Source organism: Oncorhynchus tshawytscha, linkage group LG08, assembly GCF_018296145.1.
Source record: "Oncorhynchus tshawytscha isolate Ot180627B linkage group LG08, Otsh_v2.0, whole genome shotgun sequence".
In the NCBI taxonomy this organism is placed as follows: Eukaryota; Metazoa; Chordata; class Actinopteri; order Salmoniformes; family Salmonidae; genus Oncorhynchus; species Oncorhynchus tshawytscha.
The window spans coordinates 25,661,783-25,677,544 of NC_056436.1; the positions used below are offsets into that span (position 1 = coordinate 25,661,783).

The following is a 15,762-nucleotide window of genomic DNA, read 5'->3' on the forward strand; positions in this document are numbered from 1 at the left end:
AATGGATGGAAAAAGAGAGGCAGAGGAGGTCTAAGAGAGAGAGGGAGGAAGAGGGTGAGCTTGAGTCGGTTAAAAATGGCAGAAAAAAGGGAGATGGTTTGTCGTCGGGATGGGGCCACAGTGTCTCCCGACCCCTCCTGTCTCAGCCTCCAGTATTTATGCTGCAGTAGTTTATGTGTCGGGGGGCTAGGGTCAGTCTGTTATATCTGGAGTCTTTCTCCTGTGTTATCCGGTGTCCTGTGTGAATTTAAGTATGCTCTCTCTAATTCTCTCTCCTTTCTTTCTTTCTTTCTTTCTCTCATTCTCAGAGGACCTAGAGCCCTAGGACCATGCCTCAGGACTACCTGACCTGATGACTCCTTGCTGTCCCCAGTCCACCTGGCCGTGCTGCTGCTCCAGTTTCAACTGTTCTGCCTGCGGCTATGGAACCCGGACCTGTTCACCGGACGTGCTACCTGTCCCAGAACTGCTGTTTTCAACTCTCTAGAGACAGCAGGAGCGGTCGAGATACTCTGAATGTGATCGACTACGAAAAGCCAACTGACATTTACTCCTGAGGTGCTGATCTGTTGCACCCTCTTCAACCAATGTGATGATTATTATTTGACCCTGTTTGTCATCTATGAATATTTGAACATCTTGACCATGTTCTGTTATAATCTCCACCCGGCACAGCCAGAAGAGGACTGGCCACCCCTCATAGCCTGGTTTCTCTCTAGGTTTCTTCATAGGGAGTTTTTCCTAGCCACCGTGCTTCTACACCTGCATTGCTTGCTGTTTGGGGTTTTAGGCTGGGTTTCTGTACAGCACTTTGAGATATCAGCTGATTTAAGAAGGGCTTTATAAATAAATAAATAGATTTGATTAAAGAAGAATGGTAGAAAATGTAAGCAGAGTGAGCTGAAGACTGGAGAATAAATGAAAGTGAATGAGGACGAAGTATCGGAGGTGGTAGGTGTGGTGAAGTTCTCGGAGCCTGAGGCTTGCACCGAGGGTCAGTATAAAGATGAGTCTGTGAAAGTAAAAGTAAAGGTTTGGGAAAAAGTGGACCATTGCCTTTTGGCTGATCCATTTGTGGTTTCAGGGTGGGTGAAAACAGAGTTGGGTGCTGTGGAATCGGTGAGGGTAACCAGAAGTGGTCTTGTGATAATTGTTTGTGTTTCTGCTGGTCAGAGGGAGAAGTTTTGCTCACAAGAAACGGGCACTATTGAAAGGAGTGATTACCGACGTCGCTGTAAATGTAAAAGTTGACCAACTGAACGGGAAGATTCCCAGCGTTTGTGATGCTCATCATTTAGTGCGACACAGACAGGGTGGCGTGAGTGGTGAAACAGAAGAGTCATTGTCTGTTCTTTTGAGTTTTGATGTTGATTCTTTGCCTGACAAAGGGATGTTAGGATATATAAGTTATCCTGTACAAGCTTTTGTGCCGAATACATTACGTTGTTACAGGTGTCAAACTTATGGGCATGTGACAGCAGTGTGTAGGAGGGAGATTCCTAGGTGTGAGAATTGTTCATAAGGGCATGAGACAAAGGAATGTGTAGCATTGGGAAAGTAGTGGTATGTGTTAATTGTAGGGGTGCCCTTGGGGCTGGGGATCAGAAATGTCCCGTGCGAGAGGCAGGTTGTGGTTTCCAGGGTTAGAATAGTGCAGAAGTTTTCATATGTGGAGGAAGTGAAGAAAGTAGAGGAAGATTGGTCAAGGGGGAGGGATCCTAAGAGGAGTGGTGTGAGTAGTAGATTTGTACCAGTACAGAAGGATAGGCCAACAAGTAATATATGTTTCAGTAAGATTGGATTTTTTAGCATTTATAGCAATGGTTATCAACTGTACTGCAAGGTTGGAACGTAAGTTGCAGAAAATTGAGGTTGTAGTGTCAGCTGCAGAGAGGTATTTGGGTGTTCGAGACTTGACATCATACGAGTTCCTGGGTGTGTTAAGTGGTGCTGTCCCATCCTTTCAGCTTGTTGACCTGAGGTAGGACTAAATAGATTTAAATAGTGGAGTAGGGGGGGTGTCCTTTTTTTGTGCGTACAGTGTTAACTTAGATGTTATGGTTATTTGTTTCTTCAAGCAAAGTATAAGGGAGTTGTACTACAGTCTAGTAGTAGGTGGCGGTAATGCAACATTTATTGGGTGCCAACCGCCGTTAAACTTAATCCGAAGAAGAAGTTCACGTTTTGGCTACAGAATAATCATCCTGTCTGAGAGAACGTTCGAGAGGTAGCGAATCAATTTTACTATCGTCCATCTGATAGCTAAGTGTCTAGCTAGCTAACTAATAATTGTTGTATGATATGTCTGAGTTGAGTCCATGTTGTATTTAGCCAAAGCTAGTTAACTAACGGCAACATACAAAAAGCTAGCTTTCTAACGTTAGCGCGAGTGTATCGAAACGTGTTTAGCTAGCTAACGTTAGTCGCTGTATCGAACTAGTTTCTGCTGACTAACTCATTTTTGTTTTTTCTTAGACACCCCAACTCTGACGGCGTCCCGAATATTTTCACAACAGGGGCAAGAATCTGCTAGATCGTTAATCACCTCCGAAATTCTGCCACCTTGCATCATTGAATTACAATCCCAGCAACACACCAGCTATTGGCAGCAGCAGTACTAGGCAACACTTCACTGTGCCTCTTGGACGACCATCGTTGTTTATGTCTTTGTTTTACGAAAACGGTGAGTGCATAACGACCAGCTATAGAATTATGCAGCTGACGTCAATATATACGCTTTGTTTTTGTATGTATATTTCGATGTAGCTACTTTTTTCTAGTGAAATTCGTGGCGTAGTTATGTCTCGGCTAAATAAGAATATCAAAATGGCGTCTCCCATCACTCGTGCCATCTGATAAATCATGACGCACTCTGCAGCGCAAACTTACCTAGATTCATCAATTCATCCCGGTTGCTAATCAACCCGATCTCTTTGTATATCGAAGTGAAAGAATGCGTATACATACATGTGTTAACGTTAAACACGTTTGCTGTGTTTTAGCTCACGGCAAAGCGAGATCAGTTGGCTATCTGTTAGCTAGTGCATACGTTTTCGTACTGGCCTCCTGTGGGAATCGAACTCAACATAGGCGTTGCAAGCGCCACCAACTGAGCCACACGGGGTCTCGTCTCGTAATTGAGTTTGACAATGTCAGTGGCGACATTTCACAAGAGCCACAATAACTTTTGACACATTGGGTAGCTAGCTACATACCCAACAACTATACATACAGGTTGTAACTAAAAGGTCAAGTCAGATAATTATATAGGCTACTTATATAGGTATTCAATAAAAGCCATTGCCATCAAGGAAGTTATCAATCTCTGTGGAACTAGAGTTGATGTCCATGCTTTTCTCCCCTCTTTTCAGAGCTGTTGCGCAGCTGTTGGAACCTGTGTGGAGGAAACCTAGTCTACGATCAAGGCGCTTGCAGCCACAGTGGCAAACTATTTTTCATGTCAGAGACTGAGCACGCTTGCAGTCGTTTATGTCATCCCCTCTTTTCCAGACAGAAGATCCCAAAAAATCCCCATTCAAGAGCTTTTTATCTTACTGATAGTGCTAGTAGCCAGTCAAAATGTCGGTCAACGTCAACCGCAGCGTGGCAGACCAGTTCTATCGCTACAAGATGCCCCGTCTGATTGCTAAGGTGATTATCTGGTATAATCTTGTCATGATCCTGTCAGGAAAATAGCATTGTCATTCAACATTCTTGATATTCGCATGCTTGGTCAGTTGTATGTTTTCCAATTAAATGTGCATGACTCAATGGTGGTCCATTTGCAAAATGATTCTGTTAAGTTATTTATGGTTTTTGTGGTTTGATTTGTGTCCAGGTTGAGGGCAAGGGAAATGGAATCAAGACGGTCATTGTCAACATGACTGATGTTGCAAAGGCACTGAGTCGGCCTCCAACATGTAAGTTGACCTCCCCACTACCATAGTGTTGATTCTAAAATGGTTATGTTGACTCGCACCATACATTGATATGTTACCTTCACTAAATGTTAGGTATCTGTTGTGTGCATAACCATCCATTAGCTGAATGTTGATTGCAACTCATATCCTCTTTGCAGATCCGACCAAGTTTTTTGGTTGTGAGCTTGGTGCGCAGACCCAGTTTGATGCAAAGAATGACCGCTTCATCGTCAACGGATCCCATGAGGCGAACAAGTTGCAGGACATGCTTGACATATTTATCCGTAAATTTGTGCTGTGTCCTGAGTGTGATAACCCTGAAACCGATTTGGTAAATATTTTATGAACATATTTGTCCTCTGTGGTGGGTGTTTGAGTAGTGTTGTCAAGAGTGGGACAGGAATTAAATGTGTTGAGTGCATTTATATGTGGGACTTTGCAAAATAATTTGACTTTTTTTTAATATATCAAAGCCACAGATGTTGGTCAGTTATTTTCCTGGTAGTGTTTCTTCCTTTTTAAAAATCATGTCTTTTAATTCACTCCCGGTGTAGTGCGTTATGTCCTTCCTGAGGCGTGTAGATATAATAAAGACTTGGTTTTATGTAGATTTATTTGACATCCTGCCAACATTGACTTGTGCTACATCTGCCTTTGTGGGTCCTGCTTGTGCTACATCTGCCTTTGTGGGTCCTGCTTGTGCATGCCCCAGCCATTTGGGATCGAGTGGCTTTTTCTCCTGCAATGCAGTTATGGTCTGTTTTGGGTATGTGATTGCTTGTCTATTATGGGTGGTATAAAGAGTGATTATGTTAATAGGTTGGTTGACCTTTCATTGCAGCATATCAATCCTAAGAAACAAACCATTGGTAACTCCTGTAAGGCCTGTGGGTACCGTGGCATGTTAGACACTCGACACAAGCTCTGCACGTTTATCCTCAAAAACCCACCAGGTAAGTACACAATAAGAATTTGCCCATGACCGGTTTGTTTTTCTTATCTTAAAGTCAAGTCTGATATGTGGCCTGTTGAGTGACAAAGCGCCAATGGTTTTTCTCAACAGAAAATGAACCTGGATCTGTGAAGGAGAAAAAAGAGAAGAAGAACCGTAAGAAGGACAAGGAAAATGGCTCTGGCAGCGGAGAGGCTGGGAACCATAATGACATAGATGCCCCTGTTGTCGTGGTGAGTATCCTCATTAATGTGTGCAAGCCATGTCAGTTTAAGTTCTTAATGCTAGTGGTTGAATAGGGGGAACCAACCTCCATCACCCCCCTCCAAGCTATTATTGTTCTGAAGGACTAGTCTGTCAGTAACCCAAGCCTGTCTGTCTAGCAGCTATTGATCCCTTGAGAACGTGTGTTGTATATCAGGACGGTGATGATGATGATGAGGATTGGGCAGAGGAGACCACGGAGGAGGCACAGAGAAGAAGAATGGAGGAGATCAGTGCCCATGCCAAAAACCTGACCCTCAGTGAGGACCTGGAGAAGACCCTGGAGGAGAGGGTCAACATATTCTATAACTTTGTCAAAGTAAGTTGTGCCTGAAATCAATTATAAGGACAATGAAAGTCGGTGATCCATTGTGAAAATTTCTCATTGATATAGGGGTACAATGAGTGAATGTTTTATGATGGTGACCTAGAAGTTTTGACTGGCCATAAATCATTTTTTCCCTATTCAACACAGCAATCTTTGTGCTTCTTAGGGGCTATTTTGAAAATCACGTTAAAAGCTTTCTCTGGTTATTTTTTCCAGCAAAAAAGGGAGGATGGCGCTATTGATGCAGCAGATAAGGAGATCTTGGCAGAGGCAGAGCGTCTGGATGTGACGGCCATGGGACCGCTGATCCTGAGCGAACTACTGTTCGACGAAAACATCCGTGACCAGATAAAGAAATACAAACGCCATTTCCTTCGCGTGAGTCTTCAAACCCCCATTGTTACAGTTGACCTCAGTCATAACCTCTTACCACTGTGGTAATGTGTTCAAGAGGGGACAAAGTTGACCAAAACCTTGCAAAATTGATTGTGGTTTTGTTACTTTTTGTCTTTAGTTCTGTGTGAATAATAAGAAGGCCCAGAAATACCTCCTGGGAGGATTTGAGTGCCTGGTAAAGCTGCACCAAGCCCAGCTGCTGCCCCGTGTGCCTGTCATACTCAAAGACCTGTATGATGCTGATCTAGTGGAGGAGGATGTAATACTGTCCTGGGCAGAGAAGGTGTGTGTGTGTGGTTAAACTTGTACATGCTCTAACACACGGTTCAATACAGTTGCATGTCAGACTGATCACCCTAATACCTAGTTTCTTTTAAAATATAACTTTTTGTCATTAAAATTTGTGTCATTGCTTTATATATTTCAGGTGTCTAAGAAATATGTCTCTAAGGAACTTGCCAAAGAGATCCATGTGAAGGCAGCTCCTTTCATCAAGTGGCTGAAGGAGGCGGAGGAAGAGAGCGAGGGCAGTGAGGAAGAAGAGGCAGAGGATGAAAATGTGGAGGTACTGGTCAGACTGTCCACTGATATATTTTCATAGCTTGCACAGTTTATACTTTGTGGTTTTGAGTTGGGCTACTAGGATATGCTTAGTGAACACCGGCCAAACCCGGACGACGCTGGGCCAATTGTGCGCCGCCCTATGGGACTCCCAATCACGGCCTGTTGTGATACAGTCTGGATTCAAACCAGGGTGTCTGTAGTGATGCCTCTAGCACTGAGATGCAGTGCCTTAGACCACTGCGCCACTCGACTGATGAGTGGCTGAGGGAGATTGATGATTGTTAGACTTCAGTGCGGCTATTGACATTAACGAACGTAGTCTGCTGATGGGAAAAACACAAGTTTTGGCTTTACAAACCCCTGCTATATTGTGGATAAAGATTTTCTTGTAACAGAACAGAGGGTGTTCTTTAATGTAAGCCTCCAACATAATCCAGGTAGAATCAGGAATTCCCCAGGGTAGCTGTCCAGACCTCTTACTTTTTAATATCTTTACTAACGACATGCCACGGGCCTTGAGTAAAGCCAGTGTGTATATGTATGCGGATGTCTCAACTCTCTACTCTAGACTGAAATGACTGCAACACTCAACAAAGAGCTACAGTTAGTTTCAGAGTGGGTGGCAAGGAATAAGTTAACCCTGAATATTTCCAAAACTAAAAGCATTGTATTTGGGACAAAACATTCACTAAACTCTAAACCTCAACTATTTCTTGCAATAAATGTAGAAATTGAGTAAGTTGACTGTCATGGTCAAAACATGTTGATACAACAGTAGGTAAAATAGGGAGAAGTCTGTCTATAATAAAGTGCTACTATGCCTTTCTAACAACTATCAACAAGGCAGGGCCTACAGGCTCTAGTTTTGTCACACCTGGACTACTGTTCAGTCGTGTGGTCAGGTGCCACAGAGGGACCTCGTAAAATTACAATTGGTTCAGAACAAGGCAAGACCAGGTTAGGAAGGGTTTGGCTGGCCGGGATTTCATTTTCCCATCCTGCTCTAGTGACTCCTTGTGGCGGGCCGGGCACCTGCAAGCTGACTTTGATCGCCAGCTGGACAGTGTTTTATCAGACACATTGGTGCGGCTGGCTTCCGGCTTAAGCAAGCAGTGTGTCAAGAGGCAGTGTGGCTTGGCAGGGTCGTGTTTGCAGGGATGGGACAAGACTAACTACCATTTTGGATATCACAAAATTGTGGAGATAAAGGTTTGAGTTTTGACGCCAGTATAATACACAAATAAACGCTCTTATTTTCCATCCTGCTCTCTCAGGTTGTATATGATTCTTCTGCTCGGGAACTGAAAGTGGAGACCGTAAAACCGGACAAGCCTGACGAGGAAGAGGACTACTTTGATATTGATGCAATTTAAACAAGGAGGCCATTTTGAGAAGTTGTAGTTTTGAATCACATTTTCTCATCCTGCCAAATTGCCAGCGCTACTCTCCTTTTCCCATAACCTCACTGCTTTTGTTAACATAGTGCTATTAGTCACTTTACATTAATGCTGTAATTTTGAGACATTTGATTTATGCGATATTGGTGTATTTTGGGAATTTACTTGACTGCATTATTTTTGTAGATTTTCTGTTGTATTTTTTTCCAGTTATTAAATGTTTTGCTATCCACAACTGTTTAAAAAAATGTCAATTTAGTCACTGATAAACAACCTTCGGTTAATTGTTAATGGGATTCTTGAACTTGTCTGAGATAAGTGGTGTATGTGTAAACTACATGCCCACTAGGGATGTCACTAAACACTGCATTGGTATTCCCTCCTTGACAAGTCAGCAGTGCCATCTTGGCAGATATTGAATTCAAAACTTTTTTGAAAAAGGAGAGCACAGAAAACACTGGAATTATGACACATCAGGGTGACTCCTTATCCCAGTTGTTTTCAGTATATTGTATATTGCAACAGCCTATCCAGTCATAACAAAGCTACTTTTGGAAGCATGAGCCCTGACTCATGGTTTCTGTAGGTAAGGCATAAACTTTAATTCCAATCTGTCATTGTGAATCACTGAGCAGTGATAGTGCTACCATCACTGTCTACTGAGCGCCAAGGGGTCGCTTGTTTCCTCACGTCTGCCATTAGACAGTAGTGATCTCTGAGGCAGTGATGGCATTCCGGACCAAGTATTTTAAATGCTTGAAAATAGCACAAGAACCAGGGGAAAACGTGCACATAAAACCAAAAAAGGCGTCTACCATTGTCAGGCCGTGATATGCACGTTGAAATAAAATTTTACCTGGACAAATTTTGATCGCCTTCATTTGTTTGCCAAATTGACTAGATTGACGTGCTCATTTTGTTTCTGCAATGAATCCTCTTCAGAGAATGATTTTGTAATTTATTTGCAGATTATCGTTTTGACGCTTAAAAAAGCAGTAGCAGTACGCAAATCGGGGAGCCAAATAAAAGGCCCTTTAGCCGATGCGATTCGGTTCCTAACGTTCGCCAAAAAGAGCCGTTCGCGAACGACCCATCACTATCAGACAGGATTTGGGCCGATCCAACAGAGCCCGTGAGTGGTAGCCATTTTGCTCCCACCTAAAACACTAGTTTCATTCGGAATCGAAGATGGAAGAAATAGAACCGACAGCAAGTCCAAAATCTCAACAATTCTGAAACCCAGGAATACAGACAGATATCAAGGCACACACGGATAACATAACAAAATTGCGATTTTGGGAGCGGTGACATCCGAACCATCCGCAATCCACTCTGAGTAGCCTAGATTGGAGTCGATCAGCCTCAGTTTAGTTCAATTTAACAGCTAATGTATTGTATTTTTTGCAATGAAAAATAGTTGATACTTAATTCTGAACATAAAGAACGATAGGGCGAATGCCCTGCTGCCGAGGAGCGTTATAGGGAAATACATGTCATTCAATTCTGTCTGCGTCTTCGGGACATCTTGAGACACATTTGGATTGGATGGACCGATGTTGAGACAGTTGCCGAATTCATGGTTTGTGTCCAAATGCAAGAATACAATCGCCTCCCCTCGTATTGCCAAAGGAGGTGCAGAATATAGGGAAATAGACAACATTTCAACGAGAAAATGTCAACAAAAACTCCTCTACCTACAGTCAATGAGAAAGAGACGGAGAGCGTAAGTAAACTGTTATTATTAGCCAGTTAGAGGTGTGTTGTCTCTGACAATAGAAAGTAGGCCTAACCACGAAACTATTTCTCTTACATTGTATCATATGGTTTTACATACTGGTTACATTGTATCTGAGTGTTCGATACATTGTGTCACGCGGGAGACAGGCATATGTTCGGCACAAACAAAGTCCTCTACCGTGCACGCCCTGGCTGTAATCTTATATATTACCTGATGTCACGCCAGATGCTCTGTTTGGACTGTGGATAGTGATAAATAGCCTACTCATTTGTATCTCCATCCAAACAACCTTACCTGTTAGACTAGGTTCTGACTGGTTTTCAAGTTCAATTGCTTGCTATCAATGATATAGGCTTACACTGATATTTCCCACCACTTTAGTTCAATGACAATCGTCTGACAGTTTTCATTCTTGCTCAGAGTATCCAGCAAGCAATGAAGACACCCCATCAGTGTAGTAAGTAAGGACATTTTAATAAAAATCTCAGTAGGCTACCAGTAATTTTAATTTAGCCAAATGAGGATGATGCCTCTCTTGGAATGTATTTTTGTTAATTAGATTTTGATGTCATGCAGTTGTATCTAGATGCTCTGATACTCTGTATCCTGTCATCCATTCTGGTTCATAAGAAAGGAATATTATATTGAAACATATTCCCAGGGTATATATATATTTTTAAAGTGTGACCTACTTAATGCAGTTTATAAGAGGTGAATTGTTCTCACATTTAGATAGGTTGTTAGTGGATCACAACAGAAAATAAAGCATCCCTGGCATTCCCTGTGAGTGATAACAGCACTGTAACCCAGTGTTATAGTTGGCTATACTGGAAGTCTAGCCTTGTCCAACAGACTGAGGAGCGCAGCGTTCTGCTGAATCTAATGCGTTCTTACTGGTAACATCCTAATCAATGCAAACATCAGAATCATTTTAATCTATGTTTTTCCTTTTCATCAAGTTCAGCGCTGTACATCTTTCCCACAACTCCAACTGTCTGTGGTGTAGCTGTGCGGCCAAGTAACCACTGATGCTCAGGTTAGGGGTGGGGTTGTTAGGGCGGAGTTAGAGAACAGAGCAGGCCCTGCTAATGGAGCTGACCTGGGTTGGAGTCGATACTGACCCATAGAAAAGTATCTATCTGATTTTGGGGTGGGCTGTTGTGGGCTTTTAACCAGGGTCAGAACATCAGTATGCTGTACATACACTTGATAATCAGGCTGCATTAGTCAGTCACCTACACTAACCTTTCTTTACCCGCTTGGTTAGCTTGATTATAATCTGTTCAGTAAAGATTTAATTAATAGGAGAGTTGTTTTGGAACCTTACAGTGGATGGAATCCCAAGCATGAGCCACTGCTAGTGCAGAGATGTTCCACTCCTTTGTCTGTCTGTCCGTCCTTGAGTCCATCCACAGCGCGCTGTTCTACTCATGTCTGTCTGTGTATGTCCACAGCATACGTCTCACAGCAATGGGCGCCAGGAGGTCACCGCTCGCTCTGTCCGCTCAGGGGTACGCACCAGGAACTCTGGTGCCGACGAGCAGCCTCATGTGGGGAACTACCGACTCCTGAAGACCATTGGGAAGGGCAACTTCGCCAAGGTCAAGCTGGCCCGTCACATCCTCACTGGCAGAGAGGTGAGAGGAAAGACTAGGCCTGCAGCAGGACAGGCTGCTGTAGCCCCTTTCTGGTTTACCTAGCTTCACTAGTCTATTCTTTCCCCTCTCAATAGCATTGTTCTTGTTGTGCAAATATGAATTGTATCTTGTTCATAAGTGGGGGACATAAAAATAAAAGATAAGTTATGTATGTGTGTGCTGTGTTGATCCCAGTGAAGGGTCCTCAGAGCATAATTGTTTACACACTTTGTTTTTGCTCTCTCCTCAGGTGGCAATAAAGATTATCGATAAGACACAACTGAATCCAAACAGCCTTCAAAAGGTAAGGATCCTCCCTGTGTGGCTGTGATTCCCAGTACACTTATTGAGGTTGTGTGGAAAACTAGATCATTTTTTATCGTGGCTGTGTAACCACTGACCTGTGTAGTTTTGGCCCTGTGCCTGTGCCCTGGTGGTGGTTTTTGCCAGTCAGAGGGCATTATTGATATGACTGATGTGCTGCAGCAGGCAGGGTTTGACAGACAGACAGAGAGCATGACCAGGGCTTACCCAGGGTGCTGGGGTGGTCGTTGGTATTCTGCCTGCCCCACTGAGACTCAGAGTAAGCATCTCTCTCACTCGCTGCTTAGCTGTAGTTTCCATCTGTTTTTCCAAAGCACCATTGATTCGGTGCTTTGTATTTAAAGACAGGTCCTTTGACATAGGCTGTGCTAAGTCAACAGAAACTCTGAGTAGGGCCCTATAAAATCAGCGTTGTGGACAGAATCACAGAATCCAGACATTAAAATGGAATTCAACAATGTAAAAAGTGTATTGAACTTCAGTAGGAAATCAACCACTGAACAAAAATATAAACTCAACATGCAGCAATTTCAAAGATTTTCCTGAGTTACAGTTCATATAAGGTAATCAGTCAATTTAAAGAAATTAATTAGGCCCTAATCTGTGGATTTCACATGACTGGGCAGGGCGCAGCCATTGGTTCGCCTGGGAGAGCATAGGCCCACTCACTGGGGAGCCAGGCCCAGACAATCAGAATGAGTTTCCCCATAAAAAGGGCTTTATTACAGACAGAAATACTTTTCATCAACCCACCCCTCCTCCGACATCCCGCAGGTGAAGAAGCCGGATGTGGAGGTACTGGGCTCTGCGGTGGACATTCCTGCAGTCAGTATGCCAATTGCACACTCCCTCAAAGCTTGGGACATCTGTGGAATTGTGTTGTGTGACAAAACTGCACATTTTAAAGTGGCCTTTTATTGTCCCCAGCACAAGGTGCACCTGTGTAATGATCATGCTGTTTAATCAGCTCCTTGCTTATGCCCCACCTGTCAGGTGGATGGATTATATTGGCAAAGGAGAAATGTAAACACATTTGTGCACATAATTTGAGATAAATAAGCTTTTCGTGCGTATGGAACATTTCTGTGAATTTTTTTTTTCTTTTTTCTTTTTTTTCAGCTCATGAAACATGGGACGAACACTTTACGTGTTGCGTTTATATTTTTATTCAGTATAAATATATTGAATTTATTCTAAAATTCATTAATTTGCCCATGTTAGTAATAAGACAAAATGCATCAGTGATTCGTCTTTGTCCTGCAACTTTTTGAAACAGCACAGGAATGCCCCTGTGTGTGTGTGTATATATTTCTACATTTTTTAAATGATGCTATTGATGACCTTCTGGTAGAGATAGAAAGTCTTTCCCAAAGACCTTCTCAATGAAATGCTAACTACAAAGTGGCCTATCCCTACCTGGCAGAATGATATGATTATTTGCATCAATCCAACGGCCGTTTGTTTTGCAAACTGCAATCACATGAGCGCTACAGAAACATCATTAACCAAACAACGGTCACTGGCTGGTGCGTACTTGAAATAAAGGGTAACTACACCCAAAAATCTAAATTTCGTAGATTTTTCCAGACCTCAAAAGTGGTCTCCTGATGTGGTTTAAGCATTTTTGTGGACTTAGAACATCCAATTTGGTTGAAAACCTGGAAAAACAAAACGGAGAACAGAAGCGTGCAAAGATTACAAAAATCTCTTACAATGGCGCCAGAGGGGATGGCTGCCGTTTTACGGGCTTCTAACCAACTGTTATTTTGTGTTTTTCTTTTGCATTGTTTGTAACTTATTTTGTACATAATGCTGCTGCTACCATCTCATATGAACAAAAATAGCTTATGGATATCAGAACAGCCATTACTCACCCAATGTGAAGGATAAAATGTTTCTCCGAGACCAGGCCCTGTCAGTCGTGTGAAGAAAATACGGAAATACAGGGGGTGGCGATCAGGGTGCCTTGTTAGAATTTGTCGGCAAGTGGGTAACCCAGCTCTACCATCCGTTCTATTGGCCAACATGCAATCACTGGAAAATAAACTGGATATCCGTTCGCGACTATCCTACCAACTGGACATTAAAAACTATAATATCATGTTTCACCGAGTCGTGGCTAAACGGCGACACGGATAATATTCATCAGTTAGTGCATCGATGATTGATTTGCACTTTTCACACAAAAGTACATTCATCTCTAGGAGACAGAATGTGTCTCCTTCCTGAGTGGTATGACAGCTGCGTGGTCCCATGGTGTTTATACTTGCGTACTATTGTTTGTACAGATGAATGTGGTACCTTCAGGCATTTGGAAATTACTCCTAAGGATGAACCAGAGTTGTGAAGATCTACAATTTTTTTCTGAGGTCTTGGCTGATTTCTTTTGATTTTCCCATGATGTTAAGCAAAGAGGCACTGAGTTTGAAGATTGGCCTTGAAATACATTCACAGGTACACCTCCAGTCAATTAGCCTATCAGAAGCTTTTAAAGCCATGGCATCATTATCTGGAATCTTCCAAGCTGTTTAAAGACACAGTCAACTTAGTGTATGTGAACTTCTGACCCACTGGAATTGTGATACAGTGAGTCTGTCTGTAAACAATTGTTGGAAAAATTACTTGTCATGCACAAAGTTGAAGTCCTAACCGACTTGCCAAAACTATAGTTAATTAACAAGAAATTTGTAGAATGGTTGAAAAATGAGTTTTGACTCCAACCTAATACGGAACCCAATCCGGCTGTGCGCGTGCGCTATCGTGCATACATTTATTTTGTCCCCCTACACCAAACGCCATCACGACACGCAGGTGAAAATGTCAAAACAAACTCTGAAACAATGACATTAATTTGGGGACAGGTTGAAAAGCATTAAACATGTATGACAATTTAGCTAGTTAGCTTGCACTTGCTAAACTGATGTGTCCTATTTAGCTAGCTTGCTGGTGCTAGCTAATTTGTTCTGAGATATAAACATTGAGTTGTTATTTTACCTGAAATGCACAAGGACCTCTACTCCGACAATTAATCCACACAGTCAACTGAATCGTTTCTTGTCATCTCTCCTCCTTCCAGGCTTTTTCATCTTTGAACTTATATGGTGATTGCATCTAAACTTTCATAGTATTACCATGACGACCGGCAAAACAGTTCGTCTTTCAATCAGCCACGTGGGTATGACCAATGAGGAGATGGCACGTGGTACCTGCTTCTATAAACCAATGAGTAGATGGGAGAGGAAGGACTTGCAGCGCGATCTGCATCAGAAATAGAAAGGACTTCTATTTTAGCCCTTGGCATCGCAGACGCTCGTTGGCGCGCACGAGCAGTGTGGGTGCAATAATTGAATAACATGGATTTCTAAATTTATTTTGCGACGTGTCCGGTCTGATCAGCATGTAAGTGTATGTAAACTTCCGACTGCAACTGTATCTACTAGGCAGTGTCAGAGAAAGGCCCCAGAAATGGTCAAAGACTCCAGTCACACAAGTCATAGACTGTTCTCTCTGCTACCCCACGGCAAGCGGTACCGGAGCGCCAAGTCTAGGTCCAAAAGTTTCCTTAACAGCTTCTACCCCCAAGCCACAAGACTGCTGAACAATTAATCAAATGGTCACCTGGACTATTTACTTTGACCCCCCCACCGCCTTTGTTTTTTCACACTGCTGTGACTCGCTGTTTATTTTCTATGCATAGTCACTTTACCCCTACCTACATGTACAAATGACCTCTACTAACCTGTACCCCCACACATTGAATCGGTGCCGTTTCCCCCATTGTGTTACTATTATTGTGTTACTTTTTATTGTATTTTTTGCTTTAGTTTATTTAGTAAATGTTTTTAGTCAATGTTTTTACTAAACTCTTATTTCTTGAACTGCGTTGTTGGTTAAGGGCTCGTAAGTAAGCATTTCACGGTAAGGTCTACACCTGTTTTATTCAGCGCATGTGACAGATAAAATGTGATTTGATTAAAACAAATTTCATTGAGCCCTATCTGAATCATGAGGCTCTTTATGAGGTGGCTTGTTGGAAACACACAACACATGGAGCTTCTGTTAACAATTTAGTAATAGCCCCTAGGAATAGTCATGTTGTGTTGGGCACTTGATGTAACTCATTTTTAGTATTACAAAGCTATCAATATCTTCTTTAAATGTTGCCTTTGCCTATTGAAATCCCCTTGTCTGACTTAGGTGATGATTTGTGAACAAAAGGAACTCTACCTCTTCAGCACCAAC

General features: G+C 42.5%; 2 protein-coding genes across 19 annotated transcripts in view; both read left to right on the forward strand.

Annotated features, from left to right (window-relative positions):
• The first annotated feature begins 2,074 nt into the window (after window positions 1-2,074).
• On the forward strand, window positions 2,075-8,053 carry LOC112246853 (eukaryotic translation initiation factor 5-like). The gene is made up of 12 exons (XM_024415425.2): window positions 2,075-2,227; window positions 2,476-2,683; window positions 3,372-3,651; window positions 3,839-3,920; window positions 4,079-4,251; window positions 4,762-4,873; window positions 4,984-5,105; window positions 5,294-5,455; window positions 5,681-5,842; window positions 5,979-6,143; window positions 6,288-6,425; window positions 7,699-8,053. The coding sequence occupies exons 3-12, from the start codon at window positions 3,580-3,582 to the stop codon at window positions 7,795-7,797; spliced, it is 1,287 nt and encodes a 428-aa protein (XP_024271193.1). The 5' UTR covers window positions 2,075-2,227; window positions 2,476-2,683; window positions 3,372-3,579; the 3' UTR covers window positions 7,798-8,053.
• A 148-nt stretch (window positions 8,054-8,201) lies between these two features.
• Window positions 8,202-15,762, forward strand: part of LOC112246852 (MAP/microtubule affinity-regulating kinase 3-like) — a 35,686-nt gene continuing 28,125 nt past the window's right edge. For 10 of the 18 annotated variants that reach the window (XR_006083873.1, XR_006083874.1, XM_042325359.1 and 7 more), the window contains exons 1-3: window positions 8,202-9,544; window positions 11,014-11,196; window positions 11,447-11,500. Coding sequence is in view for 16 of the 18 variants with exons in the window: in XM_042325359.1 (XP_042181293.1) it covers window positions 9,494-9,544; window positions 11,014-11,196; window positions 11,447-11,500 (288 nt within the window). In the remaining 2 variants the exon portion in view is untranslated. The remainder of the gene's footprint in view (window positions 9,545-11,013; window positions 11,197-11,446; window positions 11,501-15,762) is intronic. The other 8 variants (XM_042325360.1, XM_042325365.1, XM_042325358.1 and 5 more) reach the window with 7 other exon arrangements.

What these genes read in the sequence shown, in the direction of transcription:
- LOC112246853 (XM_024415425.2), top strand. Translation starts at nt 3,580, where the DNA reads ATGTCGGTCAACGTCAACCGCAGCGTGGCAGACCAGTTCTATCGCTAC. An exon ending in ACTGAGTCGGCCTCCAACAT is followed by an intron (nt 3,921 to 4,078) that starts GTAAGTTGACCT and finishes TCCTCTTTGCAG; the next exon opens with ATCCGACCAAGTTTTTTGGT. An exon ending in TACTGTCCTGGGCAGAGAAG is followed by an intron (nt 6,144 to 6,287) that starts GTGTGTGTGTGT and finishes TATATATTTCAG; the next exon opens with GTGTCTAAGAAATATGTCTC.